Below are 23,899 nucleotides of genomic sequence, written 5' to 3'. Positions count from 1 at the left end.
GTGATAGATAGAAAAATCAACGTTAGTCCTTTTAAGGCACATCCAGCTCAAAGTCTGAGACCCTTTTGGTACTGCCAAAAAGTACAGAGTACAGGAAATAAATAAATAAATAAATAAAACGGCAAATCAGTATGATGATGTTGCTTCTTCTGCAGAAAATAACAAAAGCTATTCACAAAATTAGAAGTACATACGATGTACTCTGCAAGTCATGCCTCTTACGTACACTTCACGGCGATCAAAATTAAGAAAAGTTCCAAAAAAAAAGAAAAAAAAAGAAGAAGTTACATGAAAAATTTATAGCAAAGAAGAGTTTAAAATACAGCAACCCAATAAAAGTCGATTGGTCCACCAGTCCTCTGTGAGCTAAGAAGGAATTAACATCATACCAATATGTAACATGAACTATTAAATAAATAAAACTTTAAAAACAATCCAAACCAGTCATCAATTAAACACAGGAATAATATTCAATAACGTTATTAACATTGTCGATACAATTATTGTTAGTTTACCCTGTTACTTCGGCAGAAGTGTAGATTTCTCATTCATGATTGTATTTCTGGTATCTAAAGAAAACGTTTGGTTTGGTGTCGAGAAGCTGCAGGAGGGAGGGAAAGACAACGAGCCTGTGGAGCGAGCTGATTTCACCGTATCCCACTCTCCACATCCCTCCCTCCATCCCTCCATCCTTCCTTCCTTCCTTCCTTCGGATCTCTCTCTCTTTGAGTGTTTGGAGCAGCACCAGAATCCCGTCTTCTCATTTTAAAAAACTCTCTGGCCCCTAAAAGCTTTTTCTCTCCTTTTTACCGCCCGTTCTCTTCCCGCCTTCTTCCCTTCCTTTACGTTTTCTTCACCCACTTCTCCGTGTTTTTTTCTTCCGCCGTCTTCCTTCTCAGACGTCCGACTCGATGCTGGAGAGCTTCTCGTACACGTGTCCGTTGCTGGCGCCGTTGAAGGGTCTGTGGCCCGGCCCCAGGCCCAGCGTCTCCCGGTGGTTGGCTCCGCCCAGACACATTTCTTTGGGGTACCTGGTGGCCACATTGGACATCACCCCAGCTGTGGCGGACGCGGGTAAATAGGCAGTGACTCCCATGGAGCTGCGGAAATCCCCTCCTCCTCCTCCTCCTCCTCCTCCTCCGCTTCCGCCTCCCCGGCTGTTGTTGAGAAGCTGCTGCGTCTGGGGCTTTTTGACGTAGTACGGTTTGCCCCCGTGTAAGAGACACTGGTCGTCCCCGAAGGTCGGGATGAAGGGGTTCTGGTTCACCTTATCTGGGTAGAGAGATTTAGACAAGGAGTAAGTCCCGGCCCCTCTGCTGCCGCCACCACCACCACCACCACCACCGCCGCCTCCTACCATCGCTCTATCTCTGTCCCTAAGGTCCCGCTCCCCCACCGAGCGCCGGTGCACCCCGCCCTCGCCCCCGCGGTACAGGCTGAAGGAGGATCCTCTATCGCCGCCCGGCCCCCCGAACATGGGGGACTCCCTGTCGACCGAGTAGCGCTCGAACATGTGGGCGTAGGGGCTGGGGCCCTCCATGAAGCGGTCCTTCTCTTTCAGGCTCACGCTCCGGGGCTTCGGGACCTGCCCCCCTGCGCCGCCGGCCCCGCCCACGCGGCCCGCCCCCTCCCTCTGCAGGTCCACGAAGGTGTCGTAGGAGTGCTGCCTCCGGAGCACCTTCTTCCTGCGCTGACCCTGAGTCTGCGTCGGGGCGCCCCCCGCGCCACCGCCCTTCCCGCCGCCGCCCAACGCCACGTGGCCGCTGTCCTCGCTGATGTTGTACAGGTTGCTCGGCTGCATCTTGCAGGAGTCGCAGCGTTTGCAGGAGGCGGAGCTGGGCCGGCTGCCGCCGCCCCCGCCTCCTCCCACGCCGCCGCCGTGGTGGCACACGCTGTGGCAGTTACGGCACTCCCAGTCCCCGCCCGCTATGCCTCCGCCTCCTATCCCGGAAACCCCCTTCTCCCAGCAGGTGTGCGCCTGCTGCCCTGCCGTCATTGCGCCGCCCACCCCGCCTTTACCCTCCTGCTTCTTCCCTTTCCCCTTCAGGAAGTCTTCCACGGGCACTAAGCTCTTACAGATACCGCCGCCGCCACCGCCGCCCACACCGCTTCCTCCACCGCCGCCCTCCTGCTCCCACACCGCCTTGCCCTCCTTGGAGCGGAGCTGCTCCGCGTAGAAATCCCTCAGGTTGTCTTTCTCTTTGCGGAACAAGTAAGGGGAGGAATTACCCGCTCCGCCGCCCCTCTTCCGCTCCAGGGAGGGCGAGGCCGGGCGGTGCGCCAGCGGTCCGTAGGGGAAGTGGTGGTGGACGGTGTGGTGGTGGGGCCTCCTCCTGAAGGCGCTCAGCTCCACGTCGTCGTGCTCCCGCCGGCACTTGGCCGACGCCGGCCGCTTCTTCAGGCTGTCCCTGAACTGCTTGCGCCTCTTGGCGTTGCCCTCCAGGTTGCCGTAGGTGACGGTGTGCGTGGAGATGTCCGACACGTCGGAGCGGATGTTTCCGTCGTCGCCCCCCGAGCCCGCCCCGCCACAGTACCTGTCCTGGCCCCCGATGAGTCCCGTGCTGGAGGCGCCTCCTTTGAACGAGAACCTGCCGTACACGTTGTTGCCCTTGAACCCGCCGCCTTGGCTGGAGTCGGCGAGGGTGTGGCCGGCGATCAGGTCGAATTTACTCGTGTTCCTGTGAGTCATGGAGGGCCGAGGCTGCGTGGTGAAGATGGGCGCCACCCCTCCCCCTAGACTATCGCAATCGAACATGCCGCCCTCCAGCGAGCTGGCGCTGCCCAGGCTGCGTGGCCGGTTGGGCGGGGGGCCGGACATACCCAGAGCCGAGGCCGGGTGGTGGTGCCGGTAATGGTCCTGGTACAGGTTGCTGTCCTTCAGGGGCATGTTGCCAAAAGTCCTTTCCACCTCGCTGATGTAGTCACTGAACATGTTGTCCTCCGGCAGGTAGGGCGGTGCGGGCTTGCAGTCTGCCGGGTGGCCCACCAGGCTGCGCCGGTGCTCCTGGATGTCGTAGATGGCCGGCTCCCGGCCGCCGCCGCCGCCGCCGTGGCTGTACTCCAAGGCCGCGTGCGGGGAGCCGTTGACGCCCGGCACGGCCGTCATGTCCTTGGCGGTGCGGAGCAACCGCAGGATGTTGGAGTGGGTGTTGTTCATGTTCTTCTTTATGGTGGACGACGGCGAGTCCAGCGTTGACTTGTTTTCCTCTATTTGGACCCCGTGGATGCAGCTCCAGATGCCCTGGAAAGATGGGTGAAAACGAAGTTATTAAACATAAATAGTCAAAATGTGACAAGCAGAAGGATTTAAAGGTTACAGATGTCCCTCTTCCACCAAACCGGTTCCACGGCTGCTTTTGGGAGTTTGGAACCGGGCTTTCTGTTTCCACTGACAAAGAACTAGCCTGGGACAGAAAATGCGGTTCCAAGGTAGCACCAACTCTTTGCTGGGCTAGAGGAAAGAACCGCTCACGTAAGCGGAGGAGGGCGGACTTATTAAGGCCAACGGCAAGACTGCGTGACGGCGCCATTTTCAAATAAGCAACGTAGTATGGATTCAGCAACGCAGCAGTGGTCTGAGGAGGAGACGACTTGGATCTGCCATTTTCTGACCACAATAAAGCCTGTTAGGGTTTGACACTTCCCCCCCCAGTCTTTGAGTTTCTGTTTTGCCCCGCCTGTGTCCCATCTGCCCTGATTGTCTGCACCTGTGTCTCGTTGTGTCTCGTTATCCCCTGAGTATATCTGGTCTTGTCATTCCCTTGTTCCCTGTCGGACCGTACTGTGCTTCCCTCCATGTGCTCCAGTTTTTTGATCCCTGTTCCTGTTAGTTTATATCCTGCCAAGCAGCGCTTTTGTTTTTGGTTTTTGCCTCCTTGTTTTTTTGAGAACTCCTGCCTCCGGCCTCCCTTTCTCTCCTGCATCTGGGTCCTCACCACACCAGCCTGACAGAACGGTCTGACCAGCATGGACCCAGCAGGAGAGACTCTGGACTGGTGGAAATTCTTCCTCCAGGAAGCCAAAAAAGCTAGGCCCTTGAGAGGCGGAATATGTTTGGTGTCCTGGAATGCCCTTAATTCAACTTTTCATATTAATTATGCTCATGTATTATGCTTGTTTTTTGAATTAGGACATTTTCAGGCCAGAGGTGGAAAGAAGGGAGAAAAAATATGTTTTTGTGTCCTGAAATGCCCTGGATTCCCAAAACACAGTCTGCACCTGCTGTTTAGTATTATTGTAACTGTGAGAGAAGCGCTTGTTCACACGGGAGGGCTCCCGTGTGAACCAAGACTTAGACTTAGCGTGAGAGCTTGCGGGCGGGGGTTTAAGGGGCCCATTTGCTCCCCCTCCGCGAGCTGTCGTATAAAGTCGGGGAAAGCTGGAAGTCAGGTTAGAGTCAGCTGCGGGTCTCGTGCACGACGCCCAGCCGGGGTTTTTATCGCTACTCTGCCTGGACTGTTCCGGCTCTCCAGTCCTTCTGTGTTAAGGTAAGAGGTACATCGCCTAGCCCCTATGTAATTGTCTGTTGCTTTGTCATTTGCGGGGGATAACTTGACACAGAGTTATCCTGGCGAAAGGGCAATTGTGTGTGAGTCTTTTTGTGTGCACTGCTCGCTAATAAATGTATTCATTATAGCAAAAGCGAGTGTGTGTCTGATTCATTTTTTGCACAGCCGACCGCTCCCGAGCCTAAATTGAGTTTCTCCCAAAGCAGCCCTGTTGGCAGGAACCTGGTTCACCGTTCAGGGGAACACGCCTGGCTCGGGGTGGGCCCCGGAGCATCCAGGCTCTGGAGCGACGGCGTCGACGCCAGCCCCAGTTAGCCGCTGTTCCGGCGGTGGTCTTGGGCGCGTCGTCGGTGGTGGTCCCAGACGCATCAGCGCCTGCTCCGGACCCCCCCGCAGCCAGCGCCCCGGACCCGGGCCAAGCCGAGTTCCCCCGCCACGTCGAGTTTCCCCGCCAAGCCTTCCAGGCCCCCCGCCAAATCGTCCAGGCCCCATGCCAAAACCCAGGCCTAGGCCTCGGGGACGTCCTCCCGGAGCTGTCTCGCCGGTCTGCCCAGTCCCCAGGACGGCCCCGGGAACTTTGGCCGTGTGTTGGCCTGGGCCTTTGGCATTTGTAGACGGTAGAAAGTACTGGGATAGCGAGATTTACAAGAAGTTGCGCGAAGCAGCATTAGTTTTGAATTTGGATACAGGAAGAAGGAGCGGAAATGACGGGAATTGCGTTATGATGTTCTCCGCGCGTCGTTGGTTTTTGTTCGAGATATCCCGAATGATTAATTACCATTTAAACGGAATATTCCGAATGTTTCCGTAACCGGAATATTAGCAATAACCCGAATTTTGACTGCATGTAAATGTAGTTACTGATGTTCGCAGCAACGTAATGATGTGGCTCCCCTTAACACTCCGAACTATGGGAAAGCAAACCTGTTCTCAGCTGGTTCAGAAGTTGAACGAGTTGTGAACCAGCACCAGCACTGGAAACCGCTTTGGTGGAAAAGGGGTAAGAGAAAAACAGCAGACAGGTAGAGAAGTAAACAGAAGCAGGCGATGATGTTAATCCATCCAGAGCCTCTTGTTTACACATTATTAAACAGTAATGGAGTCTGAGCTGTCCTCCGGGGAGCGTGGACGCTCACAGTTGCAGCTCAGCGCTCCGACGCTCAGGCCCGAGCAGATTTCTGGATGGTGTAAGCTGCAGGCTTTTCTCTTTAGGGGGAAGCGTCTTGTGACTTGAGTCAAAACCGTGCACTGAAACTGAGGCCACGTTTACACATAGCCGGGTATTTACAAAAACGGATATTTCCCCCTCTACGTTTTGAAAAATATCATCATTTACACGAACCCGCATAAAAACGCTGTTAAGGTGCTATGAGCAGCCAAACCTGCAGGGGGCAGTGTAACGAGAAGATAAAGTCATGCTAGCCAATCAGAATCCTGGAAAAAAACGTCAACAAATGACACGTGTAACTTCCAGTTACTTCCAAGATGAACGAGAGTCTTTCGTTTGTAGTGACAGAGAAGTGGAGTTACTTTTAAGTGTGAAGTTACAATATAAAACAGGTAAAATACAAGAAAATATTGACGGTGGCCAAACAAATTGTAAACACAGGTCACACACATGACGCTGCACTGCAAAAACTCAAAATCTTACCAGGAATATTTGTCTTATTTCTAGTTAAAATGTCATCATTACACTTAAAACAAGAGGCATCACCAGATAAATAACTTGTTATTTGACAATTTTCACCTGTTTCAAGTAAATTTTCACTTTTTTCCAGTGATGAGTCTTGTTTTAAGTGTAATGAGATGTTTTTTGGCTAAAAATGAAACATTTTAACTAGAAATAAGACAAATATTCTTGTTAAGATTTTGAGTTTTTGCAGTGTGGTGACGTTTCTGTGGCATAATGTGACGTTCTGAAGCCTAAATGTCCGTACCCAACAGCCGGCATGCGGCCAACGTTCCTCTCAGGTGTCAAGTTGTCAGGAAGAATTTCTTTCTACTTGTTTGAGTCGTATTCATGAACGTGAATCGTCAGTGTTTCCTCTTATTGGAGCATTTTTCTCTCTTTTTCTGGGTGGTTTGCTGAGTGACGCTCGCTCCATCGCCTCTCTTTATCGCCCCTCATCTACAGCAGCCACAGCTGCTGGGAAAGGTAATAGAGCGGAGGTTATCGCACTTTGCAGCCGCCACTTCTCCCCTTCTCTCTATCTTATCATCCCTTTTGCATTCCCGTGCCTTGTCCATATAAACTGTTTCAAAACGCTGCACGGCTTTAAATGATTTTTAACCACCAAACGAAAAATCTGTGGTTGTTCGATGACTTTTGAGTCAAAGATGCCACTTCAGGGGCGAGCGATTCATCAAGAAAAGCCATTAGGCCAAGGCGGAATTTAAAAAAGAAAAAAGAAATCAAAGACGGAGGGAGATTGGTTTCAATTTTAACGAAACGGATAATGGAGCGTTTCAGCCGTCTCTCTTATTTAAGGTCGTTCAGGTCAGTCTGCGTCTAAACCAAGTGACATTAAGATGAGAAACACCTTCACACTTGTGCCCTTCTCACAGGCAAATAAGCCAATTTGCATGTGACAACTACTCACTTTCTTAAATTATGCAAATCGACCACATTTCTAGTGATTATTTATATTTTCTAATTTAGTCGGTGTGAAGGTGGGGAAGGAGAGGAGCTGTTTTCAAGCTCTCTCAGTTTGTGTGTTTAAGTCAAATATAATCAATGTTTTCACAGAGAAATATACGGTAAATACTCAGTATTCAGTATTTGTGCCTCGTGTCCCGTTTCTGATGCAAATGAGCCAAGTCAGTGATAAGTTGGCAAATTTAAAACTCCATCCCCGTCACATTTATTCCCAAGAGGACGTTTTTTTTCCTCTTTCTAGCACTCGTTTGGTGTCGTGCATGTGCATGCGTCTTCCCTGGTCACACAGGTGTGTGGACCGCTTTCCCGTGGTGTTACATGCAGATGAAGATGAAGATGATGAAGCTTCGAGTATTCGGTGTAATCTTCTGCCTTTTTCATCATGGCAGCGTTCTTCCACCCTGTTCCTTGGGGTCCTATACAGGACTGTTTCAGAAAATTTGAATATTGTGATAAAGTCCTTTATTTTCTGTAATGCAAAAATGTTATACATTCTGGATTCATTACAAATCAACTGAAATATTGCAAGCCTTTTATTATTTTAATATTGCTGATCATGGCTTACAGTTTAAGAAAACTCAAATATCCTATCTAAAAAAATTAGAAAATTCGGGGAATCTTAATCTTAAAATGTAAGCCATAATCAGCAATATTAAAATAATAAAAGGCTTGCAATATTTCAGTTGATTTGTAATGAATCCAGAATGTATGACATTTTTGTTTTTTTTAATTGCATTACAGAAAATAAAGAACTTTATCACAATATTCTAATTTTCTGAGACAGTCCTGTATATACGGTATATACTCAGTATTCAGTATTTGTGCCTCGTTGTAGCGTTTTAATTTAATGCAGATCTTTGCTAAATATCTTGTTTGTCGTCTTAGGGCTTGCACAGTTTTCCTCCCTTTGTTATTCAGCTGTTGCGAGGCGACTTCGTACGTACAACTGCAGCTCAGGATACCGACTCTCCTGCACCTGCGTGTCCCGTAACCTTCGTTAACAATATTAATTATTTATCTAAATATTTTTACATCAAATCCAAACTTTACAGAAATCCTCTATTTTTCTTGTTTTATCAAGTTCTTTTTATTATTTTATTATTTATAAGTGTCTTAATGGTCTTCGGGCTTCTTATTTATCTTATCTGCTTTTAAATGTCGAGCCCTCGTGGACCCTGAGCTCCTCTGGTACCGGCCTTTTAATGGTTCCTAAAGTTAGAACAAAAACTTTAGGCGAGACCTTGTTCCACTACTACGGTCCTCATCTGTGGAACAACCCACCAGAAAACCTCAGAGACCGTTGACATTTTAAAAAGAGGCTCAAGACCTTCCTTTTTAGTTTAGCTTATAGCAGAATTTTATTTATTTTATTAGTGTGGTTTCATTTATTATTATGTAGTTATTTATTATTATTTTAAGTACTTATTTTTCAATTATTTTATTATGTACTTATTCTTTTATATTAACAGATATGTTTGCTTTGTGGGTATAAAAGTGAGGATGTGTGTGAAAATGACCAGATGTGTGTTTTAAACCATGAGTGTGTGAGTTTTTACATGTTAAATGTTGATTTTATTATGTAAAGCACTTTGCGTTACTATTGCACGAAAAGTGCTAAATAAATAAAGTTTGATTCGATTTGATCGTGCTGCAAAAAGACTTCCAGATTACATACAAGCTGCATAAATGAGAGAACATTAATTGGAACCGACCACGGCGCTCCCTCGATGGCGCCGCGGGTAAAATCAGCGTAGTGGAAGATGAAACGCTTACGTAACGCCCCGTATCCTTTTGATGCAGTTAATGTTGTGTAGCAGCTACTCGAGCGTAAACAAGCAGGCGAAAGCCGCAGGTAAACCAGGTGAATCATCACCCCCCCCCCCCCGACCGAGTGGATGCAGCTCACCCACGGCCGGGCGGGAGGTCAAGGGTCAGACACTAGGGATGGGCGGGATGGAGTAAAAGATTTATCACAATAATTTCTGGCATTTATCCCGATAATGATAAAAATGACGATTAAAAAAATACCAATTCAACTCCACCTTTGTAACTATAAATCTATCACCATATTCAGTCTTTGGAGCCAAATCACTGCTCTAAAAGATACTAAATACTACTAAACTACACCAATTAAATTGATCCATTTTTCTTTCTTTCTTTCTTTCTCTTTCTTTCTTTCTTTCTTTCTTTCTTCCTTCTTTTCTCCCTTCCTTCCTTCCTTCCCTCGTTCCTTCCTTCCTTCCTTCCCTCGTTCCTTCCCTCGTTCCTTCCCTCGTTCCTTCCTTCCTTCCTTCCTTCCTTCCTTCCCTCGTTCCTTCCTTCCTTCCTTCCTTCCTTCCTTCCTTCCTTCCTTCCTTCCTTCCTTCCTTCCCTCGTTCCTTCCTTCCTCCCTCCCCCTTCCTTCCTTCCCTCGTTCCTTCCTTCCTTCCTTCCTTCCTTCCTTCCTTCCTTCCTTCCTTCCTTCCTTCCCTCGTTCCTTCCTTCCTCCCTCCCCCTTCCTTCCTTCCCTCGTTCCTTCCATCCTTCCTTCCTTCCTTCCTTCCTTCCTTCCTTCCTCCCCTCGTTCCTTCCTTCCTTCCTTCCCTCCTTCCTTCCCTCGTTCCTTCCTTCCTTCCTTCCTTCCTTCCTTCCTTCCTTCCTTCCTTCCTTCCTTCCTTCCTTCCTTCCTTCCCTCGTTCCTCCCTCCCTCCCTCCCTTCCTTCCTTCCTTCCTTCCTTCCTTCCTTCCTCCCTCCCTCCCTCCCTTCCTTCCTTCCTTCCCTCGTTCCTTCCTTCCTCCCTCCCCCTTCCTTCCTTCCCTCGTTCCTTCCTTCCTTCCTTCCTTCCTTCCTTCCTTCCTTCCCTCGTTCCTTCCTTCCTTCCCTCGTTCCTTCCTTCCCTCGTTCCTTCCTTCCTTCCTTCCTTCCTTCCCTCGTTCCTTCCTTCCTTCCTTCCTTCCTTCCCTCGTTCCTTCCTTCCTTCCTTCCTTCCCTCGTTCCTTCCCTCGTTCCTTCCTTCCTTCCTTCCCTCGTTCCTTCCTTCCTTCCCTCGTTCCTTCCTTCCTTCCTTCCTTCCTTCCTTCCTTCCTTCCTTCCTTCGTTCCTTCCTTCCTTCCCTCGTTCCTTCCTTCCTTCCTTCCTTCCCTCGTTCCTTCCTTCCTTCCTTCCTTCCTTCCTTCCTTCCTCGTTCCTTCCTTCCTTCCTTCCTTCCCTCGTTCCTTCCCTCGTTCCTTCCTTCCTTCCTTCCCTCGTTCCTTCCTTCCTTCCTTCCTTCCCTCGTCCCTCCTTCCTTCCTTCCCTCGTTCCTTCCTTCCTTCCTTCCCTCGTTCCTTCCTTCCTTCCTTCCTTCCTTCCTTCCTTCCTTCCTTCCTTCCTTCCCTCGTTCCTTCCTTCCTTCCTTCCTTTCTTCCTTCGTTCCTTCCCTCGTCTTCCTTCCTCCTCCCTCCCTCCCTCTCCTCCCTCCCTCCCTCCTCCCTCTCCTTCCTTCCTTCCTTCCTTCCTTCCTTCTCCTTCCTTCCTTCCTTCCTTCCTTCCTTCCTTCCTTCCTTCCCTCGTTCCTTCCTTCCTTCCTTCCCTCGTTCCTTCCTTCCTTCCTTCCTTCCTTCCTTCCTTCCCTCGTTCCTTCCTTCCTTCCCTCGTTCCTTCCTTCCTTCCCTCGTTCCTTCCTTCCTTCCTTCCTTCCTTCCTTCCTTCCTTCCTTCCCTCGTGCCTTCCTTCCTTCCTTCCCTCGGTTCCTTCCTCGTTCCTTCCTTCCTCCCTCCCTCCCTTCCTTCCTTCCTTCCTTCCTTCCTTCCTTCCTTCCTTCCTTCCTTCCTTCCTTCCCTCGTTCCTTCCCTCGTTCCTTCCTTCCTTCCTTCCCTCGTTCCTTCCTTCCTTCCTTCCTTCCTTCCCTCGTTCCTTCCTTCCTTCCTTCCTTCGCTTCCTTCCTTCCTTCCTTCCTTCCTTCGTTCCTTCCCTCGTTCCTCCCTTCCTCCCTCCCTTCGTTCCTTCCTTCCTTCCTTCCTTCCTTCCTTCCTTCCTTCCTTCCTTCCTTCCTTCCTTCCTTCCTTCCCTCGTTCCTTCCCTCGTTCCTTCCTTCTCCCTCCCTCCTCCCTCCCTTCCTTCCTTCCTTCCTTCCTTCCTTCCTTCTTCCTTCTTCCTTCCTTCCTTCCTTCCTTCCTTCTTCCTTCCTTCCTTCCTTCCTTCCTTCCTTCCTTCCTTCCTTCCTTCCTTCCTTCCTTCCGTGTGGATTTAACACAGAACCATAAATCCGTCTTTACACAAAAACGTCATCAATGGGAATTTATCGTTTTTACCGTGAGATGACAAATTCTTACCGTGGGGAATTTTTTTGACGGTTTATCGTGAACGGTAAAATGTCACCCATTCCTATCAGACACTCACTCTGCTGATGGTGAACGTGGCCCCCGGCGTCCCCGAGCACACGCCCATGAAGCAGAAGCGCAGCTGCCAGTAGAACCAGTGCTCGCAGATGAAGGTGAGCAGCGACAGCACCATGGCGGCGCCGAGCATGTAGAACACCCCGGCCGATGTTGTCCACGTCCAGCTGGCTGCTCATCACCTCGTTCTTCTCGTTGTGGCAGATGCCCGTCAGCCACAGCGCCTCCAGCTCCTCCATCTCACCTGCAGACACACAACGCACAGGTGACTGCATGGAGACGGTGGCGACACGCTTGCAAGTAGGGCTGGGGATCGATTCAAGAATCGATTCGATTCCGATTCTTAAGATTCAGAATCGATTATCAAGATTTGATTCGATCCGATTCGATTCCGATATTGATTTGGGTTAATGTTATTAAAACTGTTTTTTGAGCTGTTGCATGAATTATATGACTGTAGTTATGCAAAATATTACTACTAGTATTATATTGAGATTCAACAGCAAGTATTGCAGCTAATGATGCTGTAAGGACCAATCAGCTCCCAGAATTCTGATAGAACTGCTTTCAGAACACATCATGTGGGTCAGAATTACCAAACAGATCCAGGGAGGAAACAGAGACGGATGAAATCGGTTTTATTTTTCCCCACATTCCGTTTTTATTTGTTCCATTTTCGGTCTATTTTGGTTTTTAATTTTTGAGCATTTGGTTTTTAGCATTTTTTAGCATTTTTAACCCCAAGACAGTATATAAAGTAATGAAATATAGACAATTTATGCAATTATGACCTAACACTTTAATGTTTTCATACCTTTAAACATATTTAAAGGCAAAACATGGCACCAGTTATTCTCGTGTCCAACAAAAACATTCCTTTTTTGGGGATTAACAAAAAAATAACCAAAAGTTGTAATGTAATGATGAAAAACAAAATATACATATAAAAATAAAAAAAAAATCGATCTTTAGACATATGAATCGATTTTTAAGAATTAATATGAGAATCGATTTAGAATTGGGAAATCGATTTTTTCAACACAGGCCTACTTGCAAGTGTGAGAAACCAAAAGAAAAAGACTATTTTTTTATTTATTTATTTTTTTAAATGGTGCGTTGATGCCAAAAGCAGCTGAACATGAAACAAATGTCACGTTGGATCACGTTAACCGAGCACCGCCAGAGGAGCATCCTCATTAGAGACCGGTTATCCGCCCCCCCCCTCCGTCGCCGTGGGAACACGCACATCGGCCTCATGGGATTGGACAGCCCTCCGAGAGGAAGTGTGCGTGATCATGTGACAAGTGTTTCCGTCCTAAATTGTTTCCCCTCTCGGTTCCACGACCCCGAGGGGAGGGGGGGCATCCAGAGTGATTTGTTTGATCTGCATCAGCGTTCTGTTCGTGTATTTGGTGTGAATGTATCGTCCCACCTCTTGCATAACACCATTTCGTGCAGATGAGTGCTGCTGCTTTGCCAAAAAATGCTACCTAATGGTTTTCTACCTTTGCAGAGCTTCAATTTTACTGTGTTTTACACCCTAGCCCACTTCCTTTTCCCCCAAGTGGCTGTTATTGTAAATATAAATGTGTTCTTTTGACCTGCCTGGTTAAATAAAGGCGACTGACTGAATGAATATCAAATAAAGTGATAGAATTGTTGTTTTTTTTCTTCTCTTTATCGTCTAATGTTCACAAAGTGTAATGCAATTCATGTCATGGGTAGTGTATTTTGAAGGATCAACTACTCAACATCCCATATTATCAATTTTTACATTGTGCAAGAAATTATGCAAACTTTGAAAATCGACTGTGCGCATGCACAGAACCACAAAGTAGCATTTCTCGGCAGGGAGCAAGGATTGGCAGAACACCGGTCGATGGTTTGATACCAGGGAGAGTTGCTGTTTGTGGAGTTACCAGAAACAGGAAACATGGTTTGAGGTGTTTTATCTTACTTTTGTTTTTATTTTTATTAAAAGAAACAGTCTTTTATCATATCCAAGCGTCTGTCACACCAATAGAGCTGTAACTGGGCGGCAAGAAGCAAGTAGAAACGTCCAGGGTACCAGGGCGGCTGGAGAGCAGGTGGAAACACTCTGAACAACCCTAACAGAGATGATGGGAACTCAGTTAAACTAAACTACATATGAGCTGAAACAAATCAACGGAGCTCCGAGTCCTTGTACTTGGAAACTCAGTTATGTCAGGTTGCAATTCTAGATCGATTCGATGTAAAATGTTGCTGGTTTTCTTCAAAAAATGTCTCCAGTTCAAGTCTCTGACATTTGAAATAGCATTAACTTTCCTGTTTATCGCCTCCATTTTATGATTAAATTGTGTGTGACCTCCCCGATACACTGTAGGAAATAATACACAGACAATTATAATTATTTCAATTTAAAGTGTTTAATATATATTGAAATTAAAACACTGCCAATGTTGTCTTCAATATTTTTCTAATTCATATTTTTTTACACTAATATAATTTTGATTATTACTCAATTTCTTTTTACTTTATTTTAACTGTATGAATCTACTTCTTATCGTTTTGATTCTGGTGAGGGTGCAGAGGTGTCAGAAAGGTAAATACAGGACTGTCTCAGAAAATTAGAATATTGTGTTAAAGTTCTTTATTTTCTGTAATGCAATTAAAAAAAAACAAAAATGTCATAAATTCTGGATTCATTACAATCAACTGAAATATTGCAAGCCTTTTATTATTTTAATATTGCTGATTATGGCTTACAGTTTAAGATTAAGATTCCCAGAATATTCTAACTTTTTGAGATAGGATATTTGAGTTTTCTTAAGCTGTAAGCCGTGATCAGCAATATTAAAATAATAAAAGGCTTGCAATATTTCAGTTGATTTGTAATGAATCCAGAATGTATGACATTTTTGTTTTTGTAATTGCATTGCAGAAAATCACAATATTCAAATTTTCTGACACAGTCCTGTATGTAACATCTGGCTTCAAATGGTTATTTATGGAGTAAGAATAAAAGTGAATGAACTTGGGCCCCGAGCAGGACGCCGCTCATGAGACTCTGCGTGACTGATGGATCGATTGCTCTGATGAAACGCAGCAGCCTCTTTGTTTCTTTTCCTTGCAGTTGGTCTCATATTTGATGTTTGTGGGTTAACCACTTTTCAATAAATCAGGACACGCCCACTCACGTCAGACTGCTTTCCCACTAGGTGTAAAATATAAGGGATAATCAATTCTGTCAATAAATGATCTTGATTTAGCAGCTTGGTCCTTCAACGACACGGAAGACTCGACCGAAAACAGTGACTGCGTTTACATGCAGTCAATAACTCTTTTAAAACCTGAATATTCGCAATAACCCGAATTTGCACGGCCATGTAAACACCAATAACCCCTTTGAAAAACCCGAATATGACCCCTGGGTTACTCCTAGGGCTGTGCGATTAATCGATTTAAATCTAAATCGGATTTATTAATCAAGACGATGTTAAAAAAGGAAAATCGGAAAATCGATTTTCCTTTTTTGCAGCTGGCTGCATTATAGACAGAGCTCGTCTAGTCATCTTTGTTTGGTCAAGAAAATTGTAAATGTTGTCACTTTACTAAACTCAAGGAGGATTTACAGTATCTTTCAATTGCACTTCATTCCCAATAGGGAAATTTGTTTGCTATTTTTCTTAAAAAATAAAGATAAAATATTTGAAAATATTTGATTTGGAGTGAGGAGGAGACTAATCACTTCATAAATGTAATGAAGGACATGAACATTTTGGCATTTGTAGACGGTAGAAAGTACCGGGATAGTGAGATTTACAAGAAGGTGAGCAAAAAGTTGCGCGAAGCAGCATTTGTTTTGAATTTGGATACAGGAAGAAGAAGCGGAAATGACGGTAATTGTGTCATCACGTTCTCCGCGCGTTGCTGGTTTGATCGGGATATCCCGAATAATTAATCACCATGTAAACAGGGATAACCCTGTTTGCTCACGCATGGAAACAGAATATTCAGAATGTTTCAATAACCGGAATATTAGCAATAACCCGAATTTGACTGCATGTAAACGTAGTCACTGGCTTTAATCTTTAAACCACAACTTGGACCAGAGTCACACTTGCACGATGAGTAAAAATTATGATTTCATTGAAATATTTCACAAACCTAGTTTTTACATGTTTTCCATTGGAAACCAAAACAGTTTTATTTTAATTTCTCAGAACGAGACATGTGAAACTGCTTTTCCTTTCAGCACGACTGATTCACGTGGAAGTGTAAGCCTCCCTGAAAGAACGCCCACTGCTCCCACATCTGAACAGTATGTGCTTGTTTCAGATGCAACAATGTGAAGCACGCTCAAAGGAACCCACAAAAGATCACACCAGTGAGCAGAATCTGCAGGAACGGAGATCCATCTCATCCTTCTCTTTCTTTCTGGGGTCTCTTCCATCCCTTTCACCTTCAACCGCTTGTCTCCTTTCCGTCCTGACTTTGCACGTGCAGCTGCTCAGCTTGCCGTCGCGAAGCGTCACGTGACTCAAACAGGACGCGGCAGATGTGAGCGAACATTGACGGTCCGACCTCTTGACCTCAACTGTTTCACGGTGCAATGAGGTAACGATGATGAGGTAACGTCTGACGTCCCGGCTTCGTCCACGCGGCACGCAGAACAGCTGGACTTCACCGCCATTTGGAAAATATGTGCACACATGTCTGATCTTGGATGTACGTTCTCATTCGTCACGATCGCATCCCAGGCAGAAACTCGTCTTATGCAAGAGACTTCCAACGGTTTCATCCCGAGTCTGAGCGGATGTATCTCCGGATGATGTGAATCTAAGGTGAACGCTCTCCGTGCACCGACCTATTTATCCATCACACTGCCGACAGCCAAACGCGTTAGCACCTTGAAGGTCACGGGCTGTGTGAGCGTGGCCGTGTTGTGAACTACGTGACTTGGCAGGAAGTTAGCAGCTCGGACAGGGGGGAGCGATGATGCAGGTGAACTCAGGTGTACGCTGCCATGTGTGAATGGGTCCGGAGCACAAGAGAAAAGTGATTTGCAGCAAGTGCATCGTATCTTTTAACCCTTGTGCTGTCTTCGGGTCAAAATGACCTAATTCCTTCCTTCCTTCCTTCCTTCCTTCCTTCCTTCTTCCTTCCTTCCTTCCTTCCTTCCTTCCTTCCTTCCTTCCTTCCTTCCTTCCTTCCTTCCTTCCTTCCTTCCTTCCTTCCTTCCTTCCTTCCTTCCTTCCTTCCTTCCTCCCTCCCTCCCTCCATCTTCCTTCCTTCCTTCTTTTCTCCCTTCTTCCTTCTTTCCTCCCTCCCTCCCTCCCTCCCTTCCTTCCTTCCTTCCTTCCTTCCTTCCTTCCTTCCTTCCTTCCTTCCTTCCTTCCTTCCTCCCTCCCTCCATCTTCCTTCCTTCCTCCCTTCCTTCCTTCCTTCCTTCCTTCCTTCCTTCCTTCCTTCCTTCCTTCCTTCCTTCCTTCCTTCCTTCCTCCCTCCATCTTCCTTCCTTCCTTCTTTTCTCCCTTCTTCCTTCTTTCCTCCCTCCCTCCCTTCCTTCCTTCCTTCTTCCCTTCCTCTTTTCTCCCTTCCTCCCTTCCTTCCTTCTTTCCTTCCTTCCTTCCTTGTTTTCTCCCTTCCTTCCTTCCTTCTTTCCTTGTTTTCTCCCTTCCTCCCTTCTTTTTTCCCTTCCTTCCTTCTTTCCTCCTGCTCTCTCTCTCTCTTCTCCTTCGTCTTTAACTCCCGTCATTCCTTCCTTCCTTCCTTCCTTCCTTCCTTCCTTCCTTCCTTCCTTCCTTCCTTCCTTCCTTCCTTCCTTCCTTCCTTCCTTCCTTCCTTCCTTCCTTCTTTCTTTCTTTCTTCTTTCTTTCCTTCCTCCCTCCCTCCCTCCTCCCCTCCCTCCCTCCCTCCCTCCCTCCTCCCTCCCTTCCTTCCTTCCTTCCTTCCTTCCTTCCTTCCTTCCTTCCTTCCTTCCTTCCTTCCTCCCTCCCTCCATCTTCCTTCCTTCCTTCCTTCCTTCCTTCCTTCCTTCTTCCTTCCTTCCTTCCTTCCTTCCTTCCTTCCTTCCTTCCTTCCTTCCTTCCTTCCTCCCTCCATCTTCCTTCCTTATCCTTCTTTTCTCCCTTCTTCCTTCTTTCCTCCCTCCCTCCCTTCCTTCCTTCCTTCTTCCCTTCCTCTTTTCTCCCTTCCTCCCTTCCTTCCTTCTTTCCTTCCTTCCTTCCTTGTTTTCTCCCTTCCTTCCTTCCTTCTTTCCTTGTTTTCTCCCTTCCTCCCTTCTTTTTTCCCTTCCTTCCTTCTTTCCTCCTGCTCTCTCTCTCTTCTTCCCTTCGTCTTTTCTCCCGTCATTCCTTCCTTCCTTCCTTCCTTCCTTCCTTCCTTCCTTCCTTCCTTCCTTCCTTCCTTCCTTCCTTCCTTCCTTCCTTCCTTCCTTCCTTCCTTCCTTCCTTCCTTCCTTCTTTCTTTCTTTCTTTCTTTCTTCCCTTCCTCCCATGACATGACAATAAAACACCATGGGCCCGATTTACTAAAGGTTTGCGTGCGTAAAAACGTGTGCAAACTTGACAGCACCCGCAAACCAAAGTGCCAGCTGATCTACTAAGCGTGCAAAGAGGACTGCGCCTCTCAAATGCGCAAAATAGCACACGCAATCCATTTAGTACTTTTGCCCTGATGAATAATCAATATGGGGCGTACCCCCCAGAAATCCTAAATACTGGGAGGGAAAGATGCAAATTGGTCCATTTACCACGCGCAATGAGATTTACCAAGCCTGAAAGTTTTTGCGTGGATTGTGATTGCGTCTGTATTTAATACGTTCAAAAGGAAGGTGCTAATCTCCACATGCAAAAGGAGAAATATTTTATTTGAATGTTAAATCGAGTATTATTCAGCAAAAGGTTGCCACAGGAGGCACATTCATTTTTTTATTTGTGATAATAAATAAATCACGTGTTTTCATGGAGAAAAAAGTGTTTCTTATTGTGCGCCTATACTTGTTCTGCAGTCATACCCCAGTGTTGTGCCGTATTCAGCACCCCTGCCGTGAAAAGCACCCCCTCGTCTGACAAAAATGATATTCTCATTCCGTGTCACGTTCTGTTTAGCGTCCAGTTTTGTGTTAATGATTCATGTTTAAATGCGCTCATGGATTCGGGTAAAAAAAAAAAAATCGGGTGAATGGTTATTGATGTCATTAATTAATAGCCTGCTTACTGTGTTGTCTTCCATAATATTTGTAAATATATATAATATAAACTCCTAAGTATGTGTTTGTGTGAGTGTGTATATATAAATATATTGAAGTGTCAGTGTGTTGTTTTTTTTCTTGGTCTACTTATCATTGAATATACGAGGAGGTGCTTTTCACGGCAGGGGTGCTGAATACGGCACAACAATTTGCCTCTTCCACTAATATCTCTATAACTCCAACTCGTCAAATTTTATTTTGCACTTGCAACTATATCCTGCTTTCCATCCAGACTCTCCATGGCGCAAAGTTTGCGCCGCAAACCTTAAGACACGCAACACCTCATTTAAATACTGAGGTTTGCACCTGTTATCAATTGCGCGAGCATTCTTAGTTGATCACCCGCAAAACACACAACAACAGCACGTGCAAACTTTTTCAGTGCACACGCAATTTAGTACTCTTTATTTAGGATCTTAGTAAATCGGGCCCCATAATCGGGTATATCTATTTATTATTTTAATCGTGTTTGTGGAAAATTATCAATTACCAAGTCATTAAGTCAAAATACCTGCAGTTCATTGAATGACCACTAGGGGCAGGCTCAAAAAGACCCAACTCTGCAGCAGAAATAATCATATTTACAGCCTGGATTAAAAACAAACAAAAAAAAGGTTTTGGTCTCCATACTTTGGATTTCATCATTTTGTCTGTACATCATCAGGTACAAGTACATAAAGCACCAAAGTTATGCAAGATGAGGGATGTGGGTGTGACAGGTGAGCTGCAGTTTATGGTGTCATCACTTTTGGTGATCTTAACCTCTGTGCTGTGAATAATACAGACTTAACAGAGCATAATCATTCTTATTTTAAAGATAACGTGGCTTATTGTGCTGTTAACTGTATCAACAAACCCGAAAGATCCGAGGCTGGAGCTTGGAGAAGCAGCAGGTGGCAGATACGTTCAGCCCCAGCTGAAAGCTGCTGGTCGGGTCCAACCAGCCGATAGCAAACCCTCCAGCAGTTGGCCCTCGTCTGGGTCCCAGTGGAAACCCAGATGAGGGCCCATCGTTGGCCAGCCTGGTGGAGGAGGCCCAGCCGAGGCAAAAGTTCAATCCAGGAACTTTCTTCTCTCTTAAAGTTTATCTTTTCCTGAGAGACAGAGTATAAAAGTTCTGCTAAAACAAGAGCTGGTTAAAGATTTAACATTGTTTTCAGGCAGTGACCACAGATTGCCAAGCACAGGTGTGTTTTGATCTTTGCAGGTAGATGTAGCCAGTACTCGAGTTGTAAAAAAAAAAGAAAATCAGGGGGGATGGTGGATTTTATCATATGGGGACAGATAATTTGTGCTGATTACAAATAATATAATATATTACAAATACTAGCACTGACCAAAACACCTGCAGAAATACTGCAGGAATGACATAGCAGCAGTTAAATGCAGCCTTCTGTAAGCTTTAAATATCCACTGGGCTTACATCAAATACATCAAAACACAACAATAAAAAACAGTTTTCTGAACTTATCAATATGACTCTCTCCTTCACAGGATAAGTAAAATGGATCACTGCAAAAACTCAGAATCTTAACAAGAATATTTGTATTATTTCTAGTTAAAATGTCTCATTTTAGTAAAAAAATCTCATTACACTTAAAACAAGACTCATCACTGGAAAAAACAACAATTTTCACCTGTTTCAAGTAGATTTTCCACTTAAAATAAGTAGAAAAATCTGCCAGTGGAACAAGATTTTTTTGCTTGTAATGAGAAGATAAATCTTGTCCCACTGGCAGATTTTTCTACTTATTTCAAGCGAAAATTTACTTGAAACAGGTGAAAATTGTCAAATAAGTTATTTTTCTGCTGTTATTTTTCTGGTGATGACTCTAAATGTTCAAATAGCAGTAAAACCACATTCATTGATGAAATGACATAAGGGATGGAAAGGGGGGATGGCAGTTTTACAGGGGGGAGGATTTTGACCGTTTTTAGGGGGATGAGGGGGGATGCCGTCCCCCCTCATCCCCCCTCAACTCCAGTACTGGTTGTAGCCATGCAACAATCCCGGAGACCAGAAAGTGTCCTGATTTTACATTTTGCCCCGTTTACCAATGTGGCTAACGAGACCGTGTGGATACCCCTTGTGGAAAGGCCCCGGCAAGGACGAGAGGAGCTCAAAACACCGTCTACAACCGAGAGGACGGCTCCGTGGTGTGTATAGTATCTCGTTTCACAGACACTCATGGAAGACAGCCGGCTCCCACAATATAAATATTCACTGATACGGCACCGCTGAAGATGCCAGGGTGACATATGCAGCGGCGCTTCAGCAATAATTTATGTGGAGGCCGGTGAGAACATACACCCGGCTACTTGTTCACTCCCTGAACATCGCTTATCGGCCAGCTGAGGTGCAAGATTTACAAAGCAAGAGCCCTTTTTAAAATTGCAAATGGAGCAATGCAGGTTTTCTAGGATTTCTAGCAATCTGGATCAGAAGAATCAGAATCAGAATCTTCTTCTGAAAAGAAAACGAGAGAGACGGTTGAAAGGTGCAGCACCGCAGACCACGAGGTGCCAAGGATCAGGCCGCCGTGTCCTGGTGACGTACCGGGGGAGTTATGGAGGTGACCAGGGGAGAAGGGTGGAGATTTAACTATGTGGTGTCACATGAGGAGGTCTGGACGGCCAGAGAAGTACGATTGACTGGTTAACCCGTGTGCTGTCTTCAGGTCAAGGAAGGAGGAAGGGAAGAAGGGAGGAAGAAAATAAGGAAGGAAGAAAAGAAGGAAGGAAGGAAGGAAGGAAGGAAGGAAGGAAGGAAGGAAGGAAGGGAGAAAAGAAGGAAGGAAAGAAAGAAGAAAATATGGAAGGAAGGGAGAAAAGAAGGAAGGAAGGGAGAACAGAAGGAAGGAAGGAAGGAAGGGAGAAAAGAAGGAAGGAAGGAACGAAGTAAGGAAGGGAGAAAAGAAGGAAGGAAGGAAAGAAGGAAGGAAGGGAGAAAAGAAGGAAGGAAGGGGAAGGAAGGGAGAAAAGAAGGAAGGAAGAGAAAAAAGAAGGAAGGAAGGAAGGAAAGAAGGGAGGAAAGAAGGAAGGAAGGGAGAAAAGAAGGAAGGAAGGAAAGAAGGAAGAAAAGAAGTAAGGAAGGGAGAAAAGAAGGAAGGAAGAGAAAAAAGAAGGAAGGAAGGAAGGAAGGAAGGAAAGAAGGAAAGAAGGGAAAAAAGAAGGAAGGGAGGAAAGAATGATGGAAGGAAAGGAGAAAACAAGGAAAGAATGTACGATGGGAGGAAAGAAGGAAGGGAGAAGGAAGGAGAGAGCAGGAGGAAAGAAGGAACAGGAAAATTAGGTCATTATGACCCGAAGACAGTACAAGGGTTAGGGACGTGTCTCAGCATGGCGGCGGTCAGGTGTGCAGTAGGAGTAACGGAGGGGTGTCAGGTGGAAGTGGGACTGCATTGAGGAAGAACCCTGAGACTCTTCTTGGTTGCCATAGCGATAGGTTGACAGATAAACTACTGCGTCTGCGGAGCACATTGAGATCCGTAGTGACGGTAAGGAGCAGGTGGAAGAAAACCTGATTTTGAGATATAAAGGTTTTCTGTGTCCGGGATTAGAAATAAGCATGTGAGAGGAACGGCCAGAGTCGGACGAGAGACAAGAATGAGACGGTCTGAGCTCATAGAGAGGAGGAGCGATCATCAATGCTGATAGGAAGATACTTTAAATGGAGCTGCCAAGGAGGAGAAAAAGAGGGGAAGATGGTTGTCAGTTGGATGGGTTCCAGTTGGGTGACCAACGAAGATGCCAAACACCAGATAAGATGGAGCTGAATGATCTCCTGTGATAAACCCTTAAGGGGGAAAAAACTGAAAGCAGAAGAAAGCTGACAACTGAGATCAATCCTGACGTTATAAGTGTTGATAAAGACTGTAAACCTCAGCAACAATTTTCATCCAGAGACCTGAACCTGAATCAGCGTAAATTCAACCATATCGGCAGGCGACAGCATTTCACAGATAATTTAATCCACATTGCTCCATTTAAATAATTCAATCTGATGTCAATATTTCCTCTTTCTGCCAAAACAGCCTTTTCAAAGTATTGATTAGAACTAAACAAACAAACTCTTCACACGTTCAGGTGTTCAGATGATTTTAAGGCCTACCTGAGACGGTTTTATCCTCCACCACCTTCTATCATCAACTTCTTGGGGTTTCAGCAGAACAATCAGTTAGTACAGTTACATGCACATCTAGATCAAGCTATTGGCAACAATCTAGCTGAGGATTAAACTGGAGTTTCCAAGAAATCCAAGTAAACATACGCGAGAAGACAATCGATTATTGGGTGAGGTGCGTTCGACTCCGCGACACTAGGTGGCGCCACATGCACTTTTGCGTTCTTCCGGGTAGTTCTTTGTTGGGTTTTCTTCTTCTCCTACTGTGTTGATATTCTGGTTTTCATGGTGTCGTCTCTTCCAGAAGGCAGAGGCCCACGGCAGTCAGTAGCTCGGCTAAGTGTGGGTTGGTATGTCGAAATAACTCGGATTGGGACGCATTATCTGGCACTAAAAGCTCAATCTCAAGAGCTTCAGTTCGGTTCAACTACAGCCCGGCTAAGGTGTAAACTAGGGTTGCCACCTTTCAGAAATAGAAATAAGGGACGCCCTGATTTCAGCAGCGCAGGAGCCAAAAAAAAGCCCCAAAACTTCTAAACTGAATAAAAATGTGTTTATTTTATATGAAAAATCAAAATGCTTTGATTTAAAGTTTAAAGTGCTTTAATAGCATTGCATTTTCATGACTGTACAGACAGACAACCATACTAGCAACTGAAATATCCTCCTATGCTATGTATGTCCACATCAGCCCAGATGTAATATAGCCTACAGGTGAAGAATATGGTGTAAAAGTTAATTTATTCCAATAATTCAACTAGAATATGGTGTAAAAGTTAATTTATTTCAATAATTCAACTAGAATATGGTGTAAAAGTTAATTTATTTCAATAATTCAACTAGAATATGGTGTAAAAGTTAACTTATTTCAATAATTCAACTAGAATATGGTGTAAAAGTTAATTTATTTCAATAATTCAACTAGAATATGGTGTAAAAGTTAATTTATTTCAATAATATAACTAGAATATGGTGTAAAAGTTAACTTATTTCAATAATTCAACTAGAATATGGTGTAA

At 45.6% G+C, this 23,899-nt stretch overlaps 1 protein-coding gene across 1 annotated transcript in view; it reads right to left on the bottom strand.

The window, feature by feature from the left end:
* Nucleotides 1-895: 895 nt before the first annotated feature.
* Nucleotides 896-23,899, bottom strand: part of LOC133460457 (glutamate receptor ionotropic, NMDA 2B-like) — a 230,596-nt gene continuing 207,592 nt past the window's right edge. The window contains 4 exon segments of the mRNA XM_061741054.1: nt 896-1,932; nt 2,002-3,241; nt 11,525-11,668; nt 11,670-11,764. Of these exon segments, the coding sequence (XP_061597038.1) occupies nt 896-1,932; nt 2,002-3,241; nt 11,525-11,668; nt 11,670-11,764 (2,516 nt within the window).

The sequence above is a fragment of the Cololabis saira genome, chromosome 1 (genome assembly GCF_033807715.1).
Source record: "Cololabis saira isolate AMF1-May2022 chromosome 1, fColSai1.1, whole genome shotgun sequence".
NCBI lineage: Eukaryota > Metazoa > Chordata > Actinopteri > Beloniformes > Belonidae > Cololabis > Cololabis saira.
This window is presented reverse-complemented; position numbering and strand designations above follow the sequence as displayed.